A 13,498-nucleotide genomic window follows, 5' to 3' on the forward strand; every position below is an offset into this window, starting at 1 on the left:
AGCATTATTGTTGCTTGTATTTGTCGTGTTAGTTTCATCCATATTTAGTGTGGCTGTTGGCGATGATGAAATGGCAAGGACGATAACGTGCGTTGGAGCACAAGTTTCACGTTTTATCCTGCCCGCGCCACTGCTGCTGCGCCACATCCCAGAAGGTTCCACCGCCACTGCCGCCAAATAAATAAATGAACAGCTAGCTGTCCACGTGATCAAAAATAATGTCTTACCTAAGAAGTTACCTAAGAAGCAGCAATGGCTCGGATCAGTACCAAGCTCCGGATCAGGCCCAGCATGGTCACGAAACTCATGAATCCGACCGGCACAACTGCGAAAACAACGATCCGGTACAGGTCGACCCTGCGTGCGCGTTGCTCGATTGCAATGTTGCTGGTCACGAACGTTTGGATGGCGTACGCGGTGGTGAGAATGCAGGCGATCACGATCCAAGTCGGCAACAGGTTGGCCTGGTCACGGCCAGCACACGCGCCAACGATCAGGCGCGTGAGTGCGCCCATGAGCGTGTTAATCGACAACAAGCGCAAAATCGTAGCTGGTAAAGAATACATCACTAACCTGTTCGTAGTGACCGAGGTCGTCGGTATCAAGTTAGCATAGTTCATAGATACATACATATATATATATTCACCTACCATCGCAACATCAAGCCGTCAATAAATGCGTAAGACAAGTACGCTGACACAGTACACTACGAATGGTTAACAACTATTTAAGCACCACTCATCAATGGCCGCCAGCACTCACCCATAACGCTGCCAAAACCAGCTCCAGTGATCGGGCAGATGCGTCGGCGGTCGAGCCTTGCAGCAGCCATGCCTGATACAAACAATACCCCATACCATATAAACTTGGGGGCAAAGATAGTGCCTTAATTAAAAAGTCAGTCAATCATTACAAGCCAACGTCCATGAACTACCGTGCCACGTACCTTGCATATTGTGAAGCCAAAATTCAGTCTTGGTCCAAGAAAAGTTTCTAGTTTGGATAATTCTACTGACGGTGCTTTCGCTCGATCAATTGGCTCGTTCGATGATGATGACGACGATGCTGTTGATATCTGCGGCTGTGCCTGTGGTGTACGCGCGTAATGATAGCCGGTCGGTGCGTCGCCGTATTCCGGTGCCGCTCGCCATGATGCCCTGCCCCACAAAAATAACGTACGGTTAGCAATAGCGCGCCTAAACGAAAGCCACGAAAGACTTACAATGGTGGAAATATCCTGGCTAACAAATTGGCCGATTGCTCGTTCATCAATCTCGAATGCTGCTCTTCAAAGATTCTCCGAATCCGCCTGGTTTCACGATCTTCTTCTTTTTCTTGTCGTTGTTCTTCTTCCCCATTCATTCTTGGGCCTTCGTTTCCATTGACGTTCCTGTTTTCAACATCATCATCATCATCATTGTCCGCATCATCCTCGTAGTTGTAATCGTCGTCATCATGCTCCTCATCGTGTGCTTCGTCCAGCATTGCATTGTTTGCATGCTTCACCAAAGTCACAGAACCGTCGTGCCGCCTGCGCAGATGCCGCCGGTCCAAATCGCGTCTCGTGCCAATTGTTGCACGCTCACCACCATTACTTGCCGCACGTCGATCCTGCCGGCGTGATGATGCCAATCTTCGGCTACCGCTGCTGCCATTACCGCCAGAGTCCCCGTGATTCATGACATGCGCAGGCATTTCATTCCTCTCCTGTGTTTTTATAGTTGCGATTGCTTGCTCCCTTAAGCTGTAAACTAACTTATCAAACCCTCAGGCCTTCAAGTTAAAATCTGAGAAACAATTGCTTATATTGTTAAACAATAACCTGCGCAAGATTTTTTGGTTTAGTTCGAGTTTGTGAACGTCGAAATGGATAAACCCGACAAGCGGCGTGTCGTGCCAAACAAAGTTTCAACATTAAACCTTAATATTGTCTTCGAAGAAAAACAAGGCATTATTCTATTAGTTACAACTTTTCCTCCTCGACTGCAAACAACGTAACCGTCTCCGACAAACCAAAAATTAAAAAAATAACAAAAAAACACCTTTATAAACATGCCTACAATGAGCTGCCATTAATCATCCGTGACAACCTGTCTTCCGAGATTTCAAATGCCCGCGGAAATTCTACAGACCCTTTTGCTGCAGTGACTGCCGCCGCGTTTTCTTCCAATTCGCCAGTAAAAAAAGAGTCTCCAGATCTGCCAGCAAGCAGGCTCTTGTGATACGCAACATCGTAACTGTATTCTTCATCCTCGTGCAAGATTTTTTGAGCCAGAAAACGAGCTGACAAAAAAATGCGCGGCATGCCGTGAGACGTGAATCCGGCGATACAGTACTCCTGCCCATCATTGTCAAGCAACGCCGGTAGTTTGCCAACCAGCGGAAAATTATCAGTCGAGTAACCCATAATGCCAGTCCATTGCTTCTCAATCTTGTACCGGGTTGAATAATCACCGTCAAGCTCGGCCTGCGCCGTCGTCGTTGTCGACGGCGAAAGATACCGTCCGGGATCGTACGCCAGTGTCTGCGTAAAGAACGACCTCAGGAAATAGTCCACGTTGACATCAATTTCGTACTCTGGCATGGAAAAGCTGTTAAACGTCTCGACGCCGTGCCGGCGGCCAAACCGACGGCCGCCGCCAAGCACGAAATTTCCGTCCGGTCGTTGCACAATGTACTCGGTGCCGCTGTTATTAAACGTCATGTTTGTGATGTTCACTGCCGGGTCCAGTGACAATTTTCGTGCATGCCGCGAAGAGGTGCCGCCAGTGCTAATTTCAATCACGTGCCCTCTAACTGGAGCCACGAGCACGGATTCGCGATCAAACCTGTCCCGTAAATGAGACGAAATCGCCAGTAACCGATCCAAGTGCGCGTTCGTGGCATGCACAACGTTGTTGGTCAACAGTTCTCCCCGGTTGGTCACGATTCGATGCTTGCATGTCGAGATTTTCGGCGAAATGCGCAGGCTTGATTCAATGTGTTCAAATTCATCACTGTCAGAATCTTCTTTGTGATCGTTGACGTCCAAACCTTGATCACGTTGACAATACGTACTCGAAGAGGGTGATAACGGCGCATTGTGTTTAATGTCGAGCACTTGCGTGTAAGTCTGCAAATTCAGTCCCTTAACCAGGCTTTTTTCGAGTAATTTTGTTACAAGTTTGGGAGTCGAAATAGGCGATGCCGGAGACGCAATCGCACCAAAGCAGGATGGAATGCCGGTAATCTAAAAATACCAAGTTAATAAAAAACAAGCCCCCCGTAGCAATTTTTAAATCAGTTCTTCACTAATGCATTATACCTTTCGAGCTTGCTCCTTTTGATATACTTTGACATCGTGCACGTCGCCACCGATATCTCGCATCATGGTCAATTCCCGCAAGCCATTGGCAAATTCCTGCTCGGTCATGAACACTCGCCAAGATTCGCCATTACCACCGGCCATCTCGCACTCGATGGTTTCATCCTGAACAAGTTTCTTGATGGCTTCAAAATTTGCTCGCTCAAATTGATTATGGCGAATTGCTTCATCCGAACCATGAGTTGCGGTTAAAGTGCTCGTATACGAATATAAATCCGGGCTCAAATGTCCCCCGTTGCGGCCACTCGCGCCTATTTTGCCTCGTCAGTTACTTTAAATTAAAACAACCACGACCTGTTTTGTTTTTGTTTTTTTTTTCAACCTACCATCACACACGTTTCCAGCTTCAAGCAATACGACGTTCATGCCCGGATTCAGTTTCAACAAATGGTATGCAACACTCACGCCACTGAACCCGGCACCGATAATGACCACGTCCGCCATGCGAGGTAACGCAGGCGAGGTTCGAAACGACGAAAACTTAGTCGGAGGATCCAACCATGATGTTGCACGACACGCTGCCGGCCATATCCTGTCGGTCGACATCTTTCGTTCTGTGTCTTGGTCCGGCAATTGGGATAAAATTAAAAGAATTAATCAACAAGGGCATTTCTGATAACGCAACTTGAACTTGTTAGTTGTCGGCAGAAACCCCTAACCTCGCGCAATCCTCCCAACTTTACTGGGAGAAAAAAAAAAAATAATATTTAACGTACCATTTAAAAAACCACGAGAAAACATAAAGAAGAAATATAAAACAAAAATATGGCTTCAAAACGGAAAAGAAACGATAACGAGGTGGAGTCAAATTTACTAGAAGATTCACTCACGTTTGAGAGCCTGAATCTAGATCAACGTTTGTTGCAAGCAATCGCACGGTTGAACTTCACGAAGCCAACGTTGGTTCAGGCCAAGGCGATCCCACTCGCGCTTGAAGGCAAGGATATTTTAGCTCGAGCAAAGACTGGATCGGGCAAAACTGCGGCGTATGTTATTCCATTAATTCAGTCTATTATTCAGGCTAAGGAGGTATGTTTAAGTCACTATGCTGAACCTTTTTTTTTTTTTTTTTTTTTTTTTGGGAATTGAAATTAGTTGGCCTAACTTGAACGCAGTCTCGACCGAATGAGCAGGCAACTAAGTCGATAATTCTAGTGCCATCACGAGAGTTGGCAGATCAATGTGTCAAGTTTATTAACAAGCTCATCGTGTTCTGCGGCAAGCTTGTTCGCGCAGTAAACATTGCCCAGAACGTTTCAGATCAAGTGCAGCGGACGTTGTTGGCTGAATCGCCAGATATCGTGGTCGGCACTCCATCTCGCGTGTTGGCAAACATTAACTCGTCAGCAATTTCCGTATCACAGGTTACAAACATTGTTATTGACGAGGCAGATTTGATTTTATCTTACGGATATGAAGAGGACTTGCAATCCATTCAAAAGAAATTGCCAAAGACGTTACAGGTTTCGCTTATGAGCGCAACCTTAACGTCTGATGTTAACGATTTGAAAGGTCTTTTTTGCCGGAACCCGGCTATTTTGACCTTGCACGAGGGCAACGCGGGGTCCGGTGAGGATAACACGATCACGCAATACGTGGTTAAATGTTCCGAATTTGACAAGTTTTTGTTGGCATATGTCATTTTTAAGCTCAACTTGATCAAGGGCAAGACATTAGTTTTTGTTAACGATATCGACCGATGCTATCGGCTTAAACTCTTTTTGGAACAATTCGGCATTCGAGCTTGCGTGTTAAATTCAGACCTGCCGGTTAATTCCAGATTACACGTGGTCGAGCAATTTAACAAAAACATTTATAGTCTTATTATTGCCACTGACGAAGCTGATCAAATCATTCCTGAAGAAGAACAACTATCGATCAAGAAAGAGGAAAAACTCGATGATGATGATGATGATGTTGACGAGAACGAGAACAACAGCAACAGCAATAACAAAAGCAAGCCAAAGAAGAAGAAAAGGAAATCGAGGGATCGAGATTATGGCGTGTCGCGTGGGATTGATTTTGAAAACGTATCATGCGTGTTAAACTTTGATTTGCCGAAATCAGCAAAATCGTACATTCACAGGATCGGCCGAACCGGCCGGGCAGGTCAAGCAGGCATGGCACTTTCGTTCGTGATCCCCAAGGCTCAATGGGGCATTCATAAGGCTTCATCGCTTGAATCAGCTAAAAAAGATGAAAAAGTTCTTGCCCGGATTGAACAAGGTCAACAAAAAAAGTCAGGTGTGGAATTAAAGCCGTACGCGTTTGACATGAATCAGGTGGATGCATTCAGGTATCGAATGGATGACGCGTTCAGGGCCGTCACGAAGACTGCGATTAGGGAAGCCAGAGCAAAAGAACTTAAGCAAGAAATTTTGGCCAGTGAGAAACTTAAGAAACATTTTGATGAAAACCCGGACGAACTAGAACAACTTCGTCATGATCGTGATTTGCACGCGGTCAGGGTGCAACATCATTTAAAACACGTGCCAGACTATCTTTTGCCTGAAGCTGGCAGGCAAAGCATTGTCAAGGATCTAGGATTTGTCGGTATTCATAAGTCGTCTCATAACAGAATCAGAAAAGCCCGAATGTTGCATAAATCAAAATCCAAGCCAAAACGGGTGGATCCTTTGAAAAGTTTCAAAGGGCGCAAGGTAAATAAGGGACATTAATGATATGCGAAATGGATTTAAAAAGAGAAAAGATTAGAGTTTATAAAAATAAAAAAAAAAAAAAAAAGCAACGTAATATACATCAAACCAAAAACCTGTTTTCCCCCTTATATGTAGTTATTATATACAAAAAAAAAAATCGTAAAAAAAAAAGAATTAGCCGATCATGTCAATTCGACAGGCCTTCCTTTTCCGACTCCAAATATTTCAGTCGTTCCTGCATCTTGTTAATATTCTGCTTAACAATCTGAACCGCAGCTCCTAGCCTGTCCAATTCTTCATTCTCTGATTGAACACTGTACGGCACCCTGGCACTTTTCTGTGCCGGTAATATAGCGCCCGGTTTCTTGCTCAAAACTTCAAACACGGATTCAGTAGGTTCGTTAAACACAAACTCGTCATATTGCAAACTCGTAACCGTGGCTCCTTCTGCCTTTTGTTTTTCTGCTTCCGGACCGTATGGATGAAGTTTTAAATGATGATACATGACCACGTTCTTTTCATTCGCTTCTGGAATGAAATACACGCGGATCGCAATTTCAAATTCACCCCATCCGGTCTCCGTCACTTCAAACGGCGGTTCTTCTATTGCTGAATATCAATCACGAGTCAGTACGAAAAATAATAATAATAATAATAATAATAATAATATGCTTATTTTCTAAACTTACACCTGGTAGAATTTGGATAAGTTTCATGTAACTTAAACACGACCCGTTTAATAAAATTCGACAGGTCTTCACCATTCGATCCTCGAATAAACACGGTCCACGAATGCGTATGATCCGATGGCGTGTTTGGCGGCTTGTTTTCACCTAACGGCACTGCCATGTTGCCAAAAATGAACGGCCGTGAAACTTGCACGTTCTATGATCCGCAAAATTAGTAATTTATATAAACCCACATCCCCCCCCCTGCTCTATCATAAAGACCTTTATGCACATACTTTTATTCTTTTTAAATTTCCGGTTGAATTTTTTTTCTCCATTATGTCGAGTTGAATTGGTTTGTATTATTGAACGTACGTTTTTATGCATTGGGTTGTTTAGTTTCCCTTACGTAATTCATGACTGATGTGGTGCGGCGCAGTTTGGGCGAAAACCTTGTTTGCAGACCACGTCAATTTAGCAACTTTCCCAGGTTGAAAACGAACCGTTTAAAGCCAACTTCAAGGAAAGCAGTTTTCAACCCAATTTTTCTTTATATTTTTCTAATTTAACAAGAGGAGTTCGGTTAAGAATTATATTGAAGAAAAATATAAAAAATTAAAAAAATTAAAAAAAAAAAGAATTATGGCAGATGCTGAGATTAGAGAAAAAGTTCATGAAAAACTGATAGAATCTGGTGAATACGAACGGTACGTAATTGGGGGGGGGTGCTCGGCTGGATCATGAAATTACCGAAAATTTTTTTTTTAAAAAAAAAAAAAAAAAGAATGGGCAAATTGATTATGTTATTTTAAATTTAGGATATCTAGCATCTTGCGACAAAAGCTTCTCGAGACTGGGTGGTATGATAAGGTTAACGAGTTGGCATATGGTGAGTTAAAAATTAAAGCACCAAAACCGTTGCATATGAATATGTCTTGGTTATTTTTAAATTAATTACGAGGAACGGCAAGCTAAAACATATATATATATAGACAAGTTAAAGGCTCAGGAGAATCCGAATTTTGAAAAATTAGTTAACGATATCGAACCTAAATCTCTTGGTAAGTTCGGCCGCATTTTTGAATCTAAGTAATTACATGACTAACTTGTGGGATTTTTTTTTTAAAAAAAAAAATAGCATTGATTTCGGATGACATTAAAATTGAGATTCTTACCATGATCAAGACATTTCTCGAGACCGTTATTGATGAAGCATAACAAATAATAATGACCTGGCATTTTTTGTATTTTTTTTTGATGTTAAGTTTATATTTCATTTTTTTGTAAATATGGGGTAAATCATGGTGTGTGTGCGTGTGTGTGTGTGTTTTTTTTTTTCATATAATATAATGAATGTTTTCTTTTTGTGTCAAAAATAAATTGACTTGATGCAATAATAAATACCATTTCATATCGTATTCCCAATGCCACCCAAGCTATTATACAACAATAAAAAAAAACTACAAACTCATTTGGCCAGGCATTGAATAATTTGTAATTCAAACTCCTGCCAGACGGTTAAGATTTCCAACATGTTTACCTCAGGGCAGATATCTAACGCCAGCGACAAAAGCCGCATTTGCAATCGCAAGTGCTTGACCCGGTTGTTGATCAGAAGCATGGCCATTGGTGACTGCGCGTTCGGTCCTGGTGACGGAGTCGATGATGCGTTCGGAGACACGTACCTGCCAGCCGCATAAAACACCTGCCACACCAAATCTCGGTCGAGTTGCGCAATGGCGTCCCTGTGGTCCCACAGCCTTGACATGCAATACTCAAACGCGGTCGTGAAATCGTCAGCCGCAAGAGCTGCGTAAACACTCATGCGAATGATTCGATATTCCACGCCTTGCAATTCAGCAACCGGCATGTCGAGACCGACATGCAAGTTTTTCGTCATCGTGATGAGGTCATCAGGTTGAATGTATGCTTTTTGGTTAGATTGAAGCAATTGAGAAATAATTTCTTCAGGATTGCCGTTTAACTTTATTTGCAACGGTTGCAATGGAACTCCGTGAACAAGAGTTAGTGAATATTTTGACAGCTCATGCGTGGCCTTTAATAATAAATCCGCTCGCATGAGTGGTTCAGAATTGGACAGCTTTGGATATATCAATGCCAGACTAAAAAAAAAAATTCAAGTTAGCCTCTCTTGTTTATTTTTTTTTGTTTTTTTTTTTTTGGTTAAGCATACAAAATTTTTCAGGCTCTTACATTTGCGATGCAGTTTTTAAACTTCCTCGAGTAGCATTACAATTTGATGCATTGTCATAATGATTCTGGAAACTGTTCAAGATATGCTGTTCCAAATGACTGGTTTCTATTGGCGAATAAATTGGATCAATATAAATCTCTTGCACGAGTCCGATCCTACCAAAATCAAGCAATGCGGACACAAACACGCTCTCGATTTCAGATTCGGTCAACTTTTGTAATACAAGGGACTTGTTTCGCAACCACCGCGCGCCGCTGCGTAACGTGCGCCAGTTACTGTCATCCCTGTACGCGTATTCCTTTGATTTGCCTCTCACCACTTTGGATATAAACGCCAGCTGGTCCGCAGCCGTGCCATAAAACCTTAGTTGGGCTATTGATTGCAACGTGGTTGGAATGTATACCGAAATCAATGCCGCCGCAGTAACTAGCACGTCAAACAGGTCCAGGTTTGATTTGGTTGCCAAAAATAATGGACTGTTTGGGAAATCAAACGCGCAAGTCTCTAGAACGTCGGATAATTGTGTTTCAATGGCGGCATTCGAAAACTGTTCATTGTCCGAGCTGGCATTTAATATATATAGCGCTCTTTTCTGTATCGTATGCATGGACTCAAACACTTCAGCATTTGCAATCGGGTATATATAACAAAATGCTAAAAGCGATGACACGTACTGCAGCGTGAGATCATTACTCGCAGCCGGCCCATCCCAATTCTTCGCCAACTCAACCACGGCACCAAATTTTTCACCATTACTTGCAGACACAAGCCAATTAAAAAATGTAGGCCATGCCACTTTGGCATCTGATGACGACACGGTGTCAATATAATTCAGGTATGGCGTAACAATCGTGCCCACGTCACGAGTAATCGTCCTCGATGTTGAATGCTGCAAAAGAAACGTAATGATTGCGCTTGATTGATCTGGATTTACAATTTGACTTAATTGAAATAAATGATTAAATGATTCATTATCGGGATAATACATATTGAAACGCTCAACCGGTTCTAGCACGCCGGTTCTCCATTGAATAATTTTGGACGGCAAGTCATGATGTTGTGACACAAGTTCATGAATCAAATTAAAAATTCCAACGCTCGAATCCAAAATCTCTATTCGAGCAAAAATCCATTCCGCAAATGTTGATTCTGCATCATGTGGCTTGGTAATGGAAAAGTTTGCCTGCGCTGACGCTGATGACGACGATGCGAAGAAACCGGCAAGAATATTTTCAGCACTTTGATCGTCTAGCAAATCCAATTCTAAAATTTCTTCCCAAACTTTCGTTTCATTCTTCAAATCTGCAAACGATAACCATTGACCTTCCTGGCATAGCAAATATGCCAAATCGAGATACAAGGCCGGCGACGCGGTCTCTGGCAGGAACCGCAGCAAGATGGTTAATGCCAACTCAGCATTACCTGACCATGCCAAATCACTGAAATTTAACTGAAGACCTTCAATATCGGTTCGAGAAGCAAGCAGTATCGACCGAAGAATTGATTTCGGACTTGGTCTTTGCTCTGAGCTCATCTGTGTTCAAGTTTTGTTTCGCATGCCAAATCGAATAAATCGCAACTTAGTCTCGGATGCACTCAAACAAGGCCGGGCAAACGTGTCACCCGCACAATCACGTGCGCTACGCTCTACGCTTGCACTATATACGTTATATGATGCGAAGTTTTGTAAATGCTATGGCAGAGTGAAAAGAAGAAAAAAAAAATACGATCAATCGTTCGGTAATGAAAATTATCAAACTATGCACACAGTTGGTTATTTAAAATAATTTTTTTTTTTTTTAATTTTGGCTTAACGGTCTGAAACGCTCATCCTTCTTGCAAAGCCATGACTTGTAAACGGATTCAACGACGTCCTGCTTTTCTTCTTCCTGGCCCAGTACAGCGCGGTGTCGACAACATGTAACAATTCCAACCTTCCTTGCAAATCTGCAATCACGCCAGACACCAAATCAGACAATCTGCCAATTAAATCTGGCTTTAACGAAAACAAGCCACACGCATCAACATAACAGGTAATGATGTTCCAGATATTTAGCGCGGCACCATCTTCAAGACCTGCTTCAATCAAGCCCAGCAACGCGTTAATGTCCTGTTCCAATTCTGACGCGGTGTGATTCTGTTGAAGCGCTGACACAATGCTCGGATAAGAATAATCACTAATCAACCTGACAATGCAATGTGTCGCGGTTGCAATTTCAGAAGCGGCCAAGGTTTTGCTAAGCGTGCCAACAATGCTGGCCGAGGACAACGCCGAAGTGTTCCTGATGGCATGTGACAGAAGTAGCGGCTTGTCGGCCAACAAGGCAAGCAGGTTTGGCAGTCGGGTTGTTGGGAACAATGGATGACCGAGAAGATAAAAAATGGTGTTTTCAGGAAAGAAGTTGGCCAATATTATGCCTCCTTTCGTGGTAATTTCAAACAAAAGATCAACAATGGCGGAAATTAACGCAGGGTCGACCTGACGCGCATTTGAAGCCCGGTAATAAACTTGGTTAGTGCTGGTATAATTATTACTCTTAGTAGTATTACTATTATCATTAAGATCGGTGGCATTGGCAGTAGTTACTGGCGGTTCTGAAAGGCTTTTCCTGCTCTTCTTATTCTTAGGTTTGTTAATTGATGTTGTTTCGGTAGATTCAACGTCCACCCATTCCTTGCCGGTCAAATAAGGAATCACTCTGGATTCCCATGCATTAACATCGCCACGGTCTTTCAATAGTTTGAGTTGAGATATTATATGATCATACTCCTTCCTTGATGATTCAAAGTTGTTTTCCACATCGATTTTGTATTTTCTCGCAGAATAATGTTCTTTCTGTTATTTTTTAAAGAAATAAAAATAAAAATACGTTAGCATAAATCATGACTTGACCAAAGTAATATGATAAAACATACAAATAAAATGCTGGCTAAAAGTGAAGGCGTTTCATTTTGCGGAATGCTTTTGACCTTGCCCGTCACACATTCAAGAAGCTTGCCGGTGCCAACGATGAACCCAACCACCTGGACCTGCCCGTTCTTGGTTATGCCAACAGCAGCACGCTTGCCGATTCTTCGAAGTAACGTGAACGAATCCGTGCCGGTACCGATTTCAACCGATGCAAGAACGATTTTGTAAGTCCAATTGATGAGTACAAGCTTGGAACCAGTCGAAACAAGAATGGCTGATTTGCTAACGGGGACATATGACAATGCTGGCAAGGCAGATTTAAAATTTTTGTGGTTATTATTACTGTGACTATTGCTGGTTGCTTGCTGAATGAAAGATGTAAGGTCCAGAGTAGTGCGTGACATGGTAGCCAGAGTCAAGATCTCGACTGATGCGCTTTCAAGCAAACGAAACAAAATGCCCGATTCATGATATTGAAGTTGTTCCTGAAAAAAAAAAAATTAGGAATTTCAAAGAAAGCAAAAAGTTATAAAACTTGGGTACATACAAGTTTATCTTTTCTAGCTACGACGTCCCATCTTGCGGTTTGAACTCCGCTATCAAAAGTAAGAGCTAGTTTCCGAATATCAAGTACGGATTCGTTGCCTCTGGCCACTAATAACAAGTAATGACCTTCTTTTTTATCGTTTGCAAAATGAGCAAACACGACTTCAGATGCATTATCATATGGCCGGACGGACCAAACCTGCACAAAAGTCTCGGCATCATTTTCTTGCTGCCGTTCAATTTTGAATCCGACAACCTTGCCGGTTTTAAAAACAACAACCACAAATTGAGAAGACAATGGCGATGGCGATGACGATGACGAATTATCGGTCAACGCAGTAAGACCCACAATCTCGCCATCAACTTCTTTTTCAATCACCTGCCCGTTCTCTGATATTCGTCGAAGAAACACGTTTCGCTTTCGCTCGCGAATGGCAGCAAACGCGGCAAGCCCGTCGGACAAGTTTCCGTTATTCACAACCGCAACCGGACATAAAAGTTCTGCTAATGGTGACACGGCGATGGAGGACAGGAATCGAGGTGCCGGGCGAAGCGTGTACCGGTACACGCCAGCAGCGGTCACGGCCAAGTCAATCGTGGTCGATTTCGGAGCTGAAACATGCACTGATTTTAAAGACAACGAATCCGATGGAACCGCATGAACCGTAAACGGTGCAGATATGGACGACATGTCGGCCTATGTAAAAATGTAAATCAAAAAATAATTCTCAATGACTTTGAATACGCTATTTTTTTTTAAAAAACCTCGAGAAAAGTTTACCTTCAATTTTTTTTTCCTCCCAAAAAGACCGCCGCATGTTGACCTAACCCTGGAAAACGAAGACCAACTATATACAAATAATTTGGTGGTTTGAAGCAAAATGCCGGAACTACAACCACGACTTGAACAAGGGCCAACAAATAAACAAATTGATTACTCAAGTAAAATACGCAATTACATATTAGTAGTCAGCTTTTTTTGATTTGCCACTCTCGGAAGTGGACGAGTTCATAGACGTCGCCGGCGTTAACGGCCATACAGGCTGCCGCAAAGCGTTTACCACGACGGAACCACGAATTGTAAAGATTGCCAAGCAGGTCGGGTCCATAGACTGTATATTTTATCACTGAAGT

The 13,498-nt window shown here is 42.7% G+C and overlaps 7 protein-coding genes across 7 annotated transcripts; 2 read left to right on the top strand and 5 right to left on the bottom strand.

Moving 5' to 3' along the window:
- Positions 1-239: 239 nt before the first annotated feature.
- On the bottom strand, positions 240-1,485 carry V1514DRAFT_348295 (N-glycosylation protein-domain-containing protein; the record flags this gene model as incomplete). Its single annotated transcript, XM_066929321.1, has 5 exons — positions 240-573; positions 651-706; positions 763-885; positions 947-1,157; positions 1,223-1,485. 5 exons carry the CDS (start codon positions 1,483-1,485, stop codon positions 240-242), a joined length of 987 nt encoding a protein of 328 aa, XP_066782230.1.
- A 422-nt stretch (positions 1,486-1,907) lies between these two features.
- On the bottom strand, positions 1,908-3,954 carry V1514DRAFT_368785 (FAD dependent oxidoreductase). The gene is made up of 3 exons (XM_066929918.1): positions 3,691-3,954; positions 3,305-3,615; positions 1,908-3,229 (listed from the first exon to the last, which is right to left on the bottom strand). Exons 1-3 carry the CDS (start codon positions 3,908-3,910, stop codon positions 2,057-2,059), a joined length of 1,704 nt encoding a protein of 567 aa, XP_066782231.1. The 5' UTR covers positions 3,911-3,954; the 3' UTR covers positions 1,908-2,056.
- On the top strand, positions 3,808-6,114 carry V1514DRAFT_334163 (P-loop containing nucleoside triphosphate hydrolase protein). Its single transcript, XM_066928172.1, has 2 exons — positions 3,808-4,393; positions 4,480-6,114. The coding sequence occupies exons 1-2, from the start codon at positions 4,130-4,132 to the stop codon at positions 6,040-6,042; spliced, it is 1,827 nt and encodes a 608-aa protein (XP_066782232.1). The 5' UTR covers positions 3,808-4,129; the 3' UTR covers positions 6,043-6,114.
- On the bottom strand, positions 6,059-7,045 carry V1514DRAFT_334165 (yeats family-domain-containing protein). The gene is made up of 3 exons (XM_066928173.1): positions 6,989-7,045; positions 6,714-6,909; positions 6,059-6,633 (listed from the first exon to the last, which is right to left on the bottom strand). The coding sequence occupies exons 1-3, from the start codon at positions 7,028-7,030 to the stop codon at positions 6,212-6,214; spliced, it is 660 nt and encodes a 219-aa protein (XP_066782233.1). The 5' UTR covers positions 7,031-7,045; the 3' UTR covers positions 6,059-6,211.
- Positions 7,046-7,190: 145 nt separating this feature from the next.
- On the top strand, positions 7,191-8,093 carry V1514DRAFT_334168 (transcription factor e(y)2-domain-containing protein). Its single transcript, XM_066928174.1, has 4 exons — positions 7,191-7,399; positions 7,511-7,581; positions 7,685-7,753; positions 7,831-8,093. Exons 1-4 carry the CDS (start codon positions 7,335-7,337, stop codon positions 7,908-7,910), a joined length of 285 nt encoding a protein of 94 aa, XP_066782234.1. The 5' UTR covers positions 7,191-7,334; the 3' UTR covers positions 7,911-8,093.
- Positions 8,037-10,464, bottom strand: V1514DRAFT_353400 (Sec39 domain-containing protein). Its single transcript, XM_066929535.1, has 2 exons — positions 8,907-10,464; positions 8,037-8,815 (listed from the first exon to the last, which is right to left on the bottom strand). The coding sequence occupies exons 1-2, from the start codon at positions 10,439-10,441 to the stop codon at positions 8,161-8,163; spliced, it is 2,190 nt and encodes a 729-aa protein (XP_066782235.1). The 5' UTR covers positions 10,442-10,464; the 3' UTR covers positions 8,037-8,160.
- Positions 10,465-10,631: 167 nt separating this feature from the next.
- V1514DRAFT_334171 (U3 small nucleolar RNA-associated protein 8) lies at positions 10,632-13,117 on the bottom strand. Its single transcript, XM_066928175.1, has 3 exons — positions 12,366-13,117; positions 11,824-12,303; positions 10,632-11,743 (listed from the first exon to the last, which is right to left on the bottom strand). The coding sequence occupies exons 1-3, from the start codon at positions 13,053-13,055 to the stop codon at positions 10,718-10,720; spliced, it is 2,196 nt and encodes a 731-aa protein (XP_066782236.1). The 5' UTR covers positions 13,056-13,117; the 3' UTR covers positions 10,632-10,717.
- Between the last annotated feature and the right edge of the window lie 381 nt (positions 13,118-13,498).

The sequence above is a fragment of the Lipomyces japonicus genome (assembly GCF_038497905.1).
Source record: "Lipomyces japonicus strain CBS 7319 unplaced genomic scaffold V1514scaffold_32, whole genome shotgun sequence".
Taxonomy (NCBI): Eukaryota; Fungi; Ascomycota; class Lipomycetes; order Lipomycetales; family Lipomycetaceae; genus Lipomyces; species Lipomyces japonicus.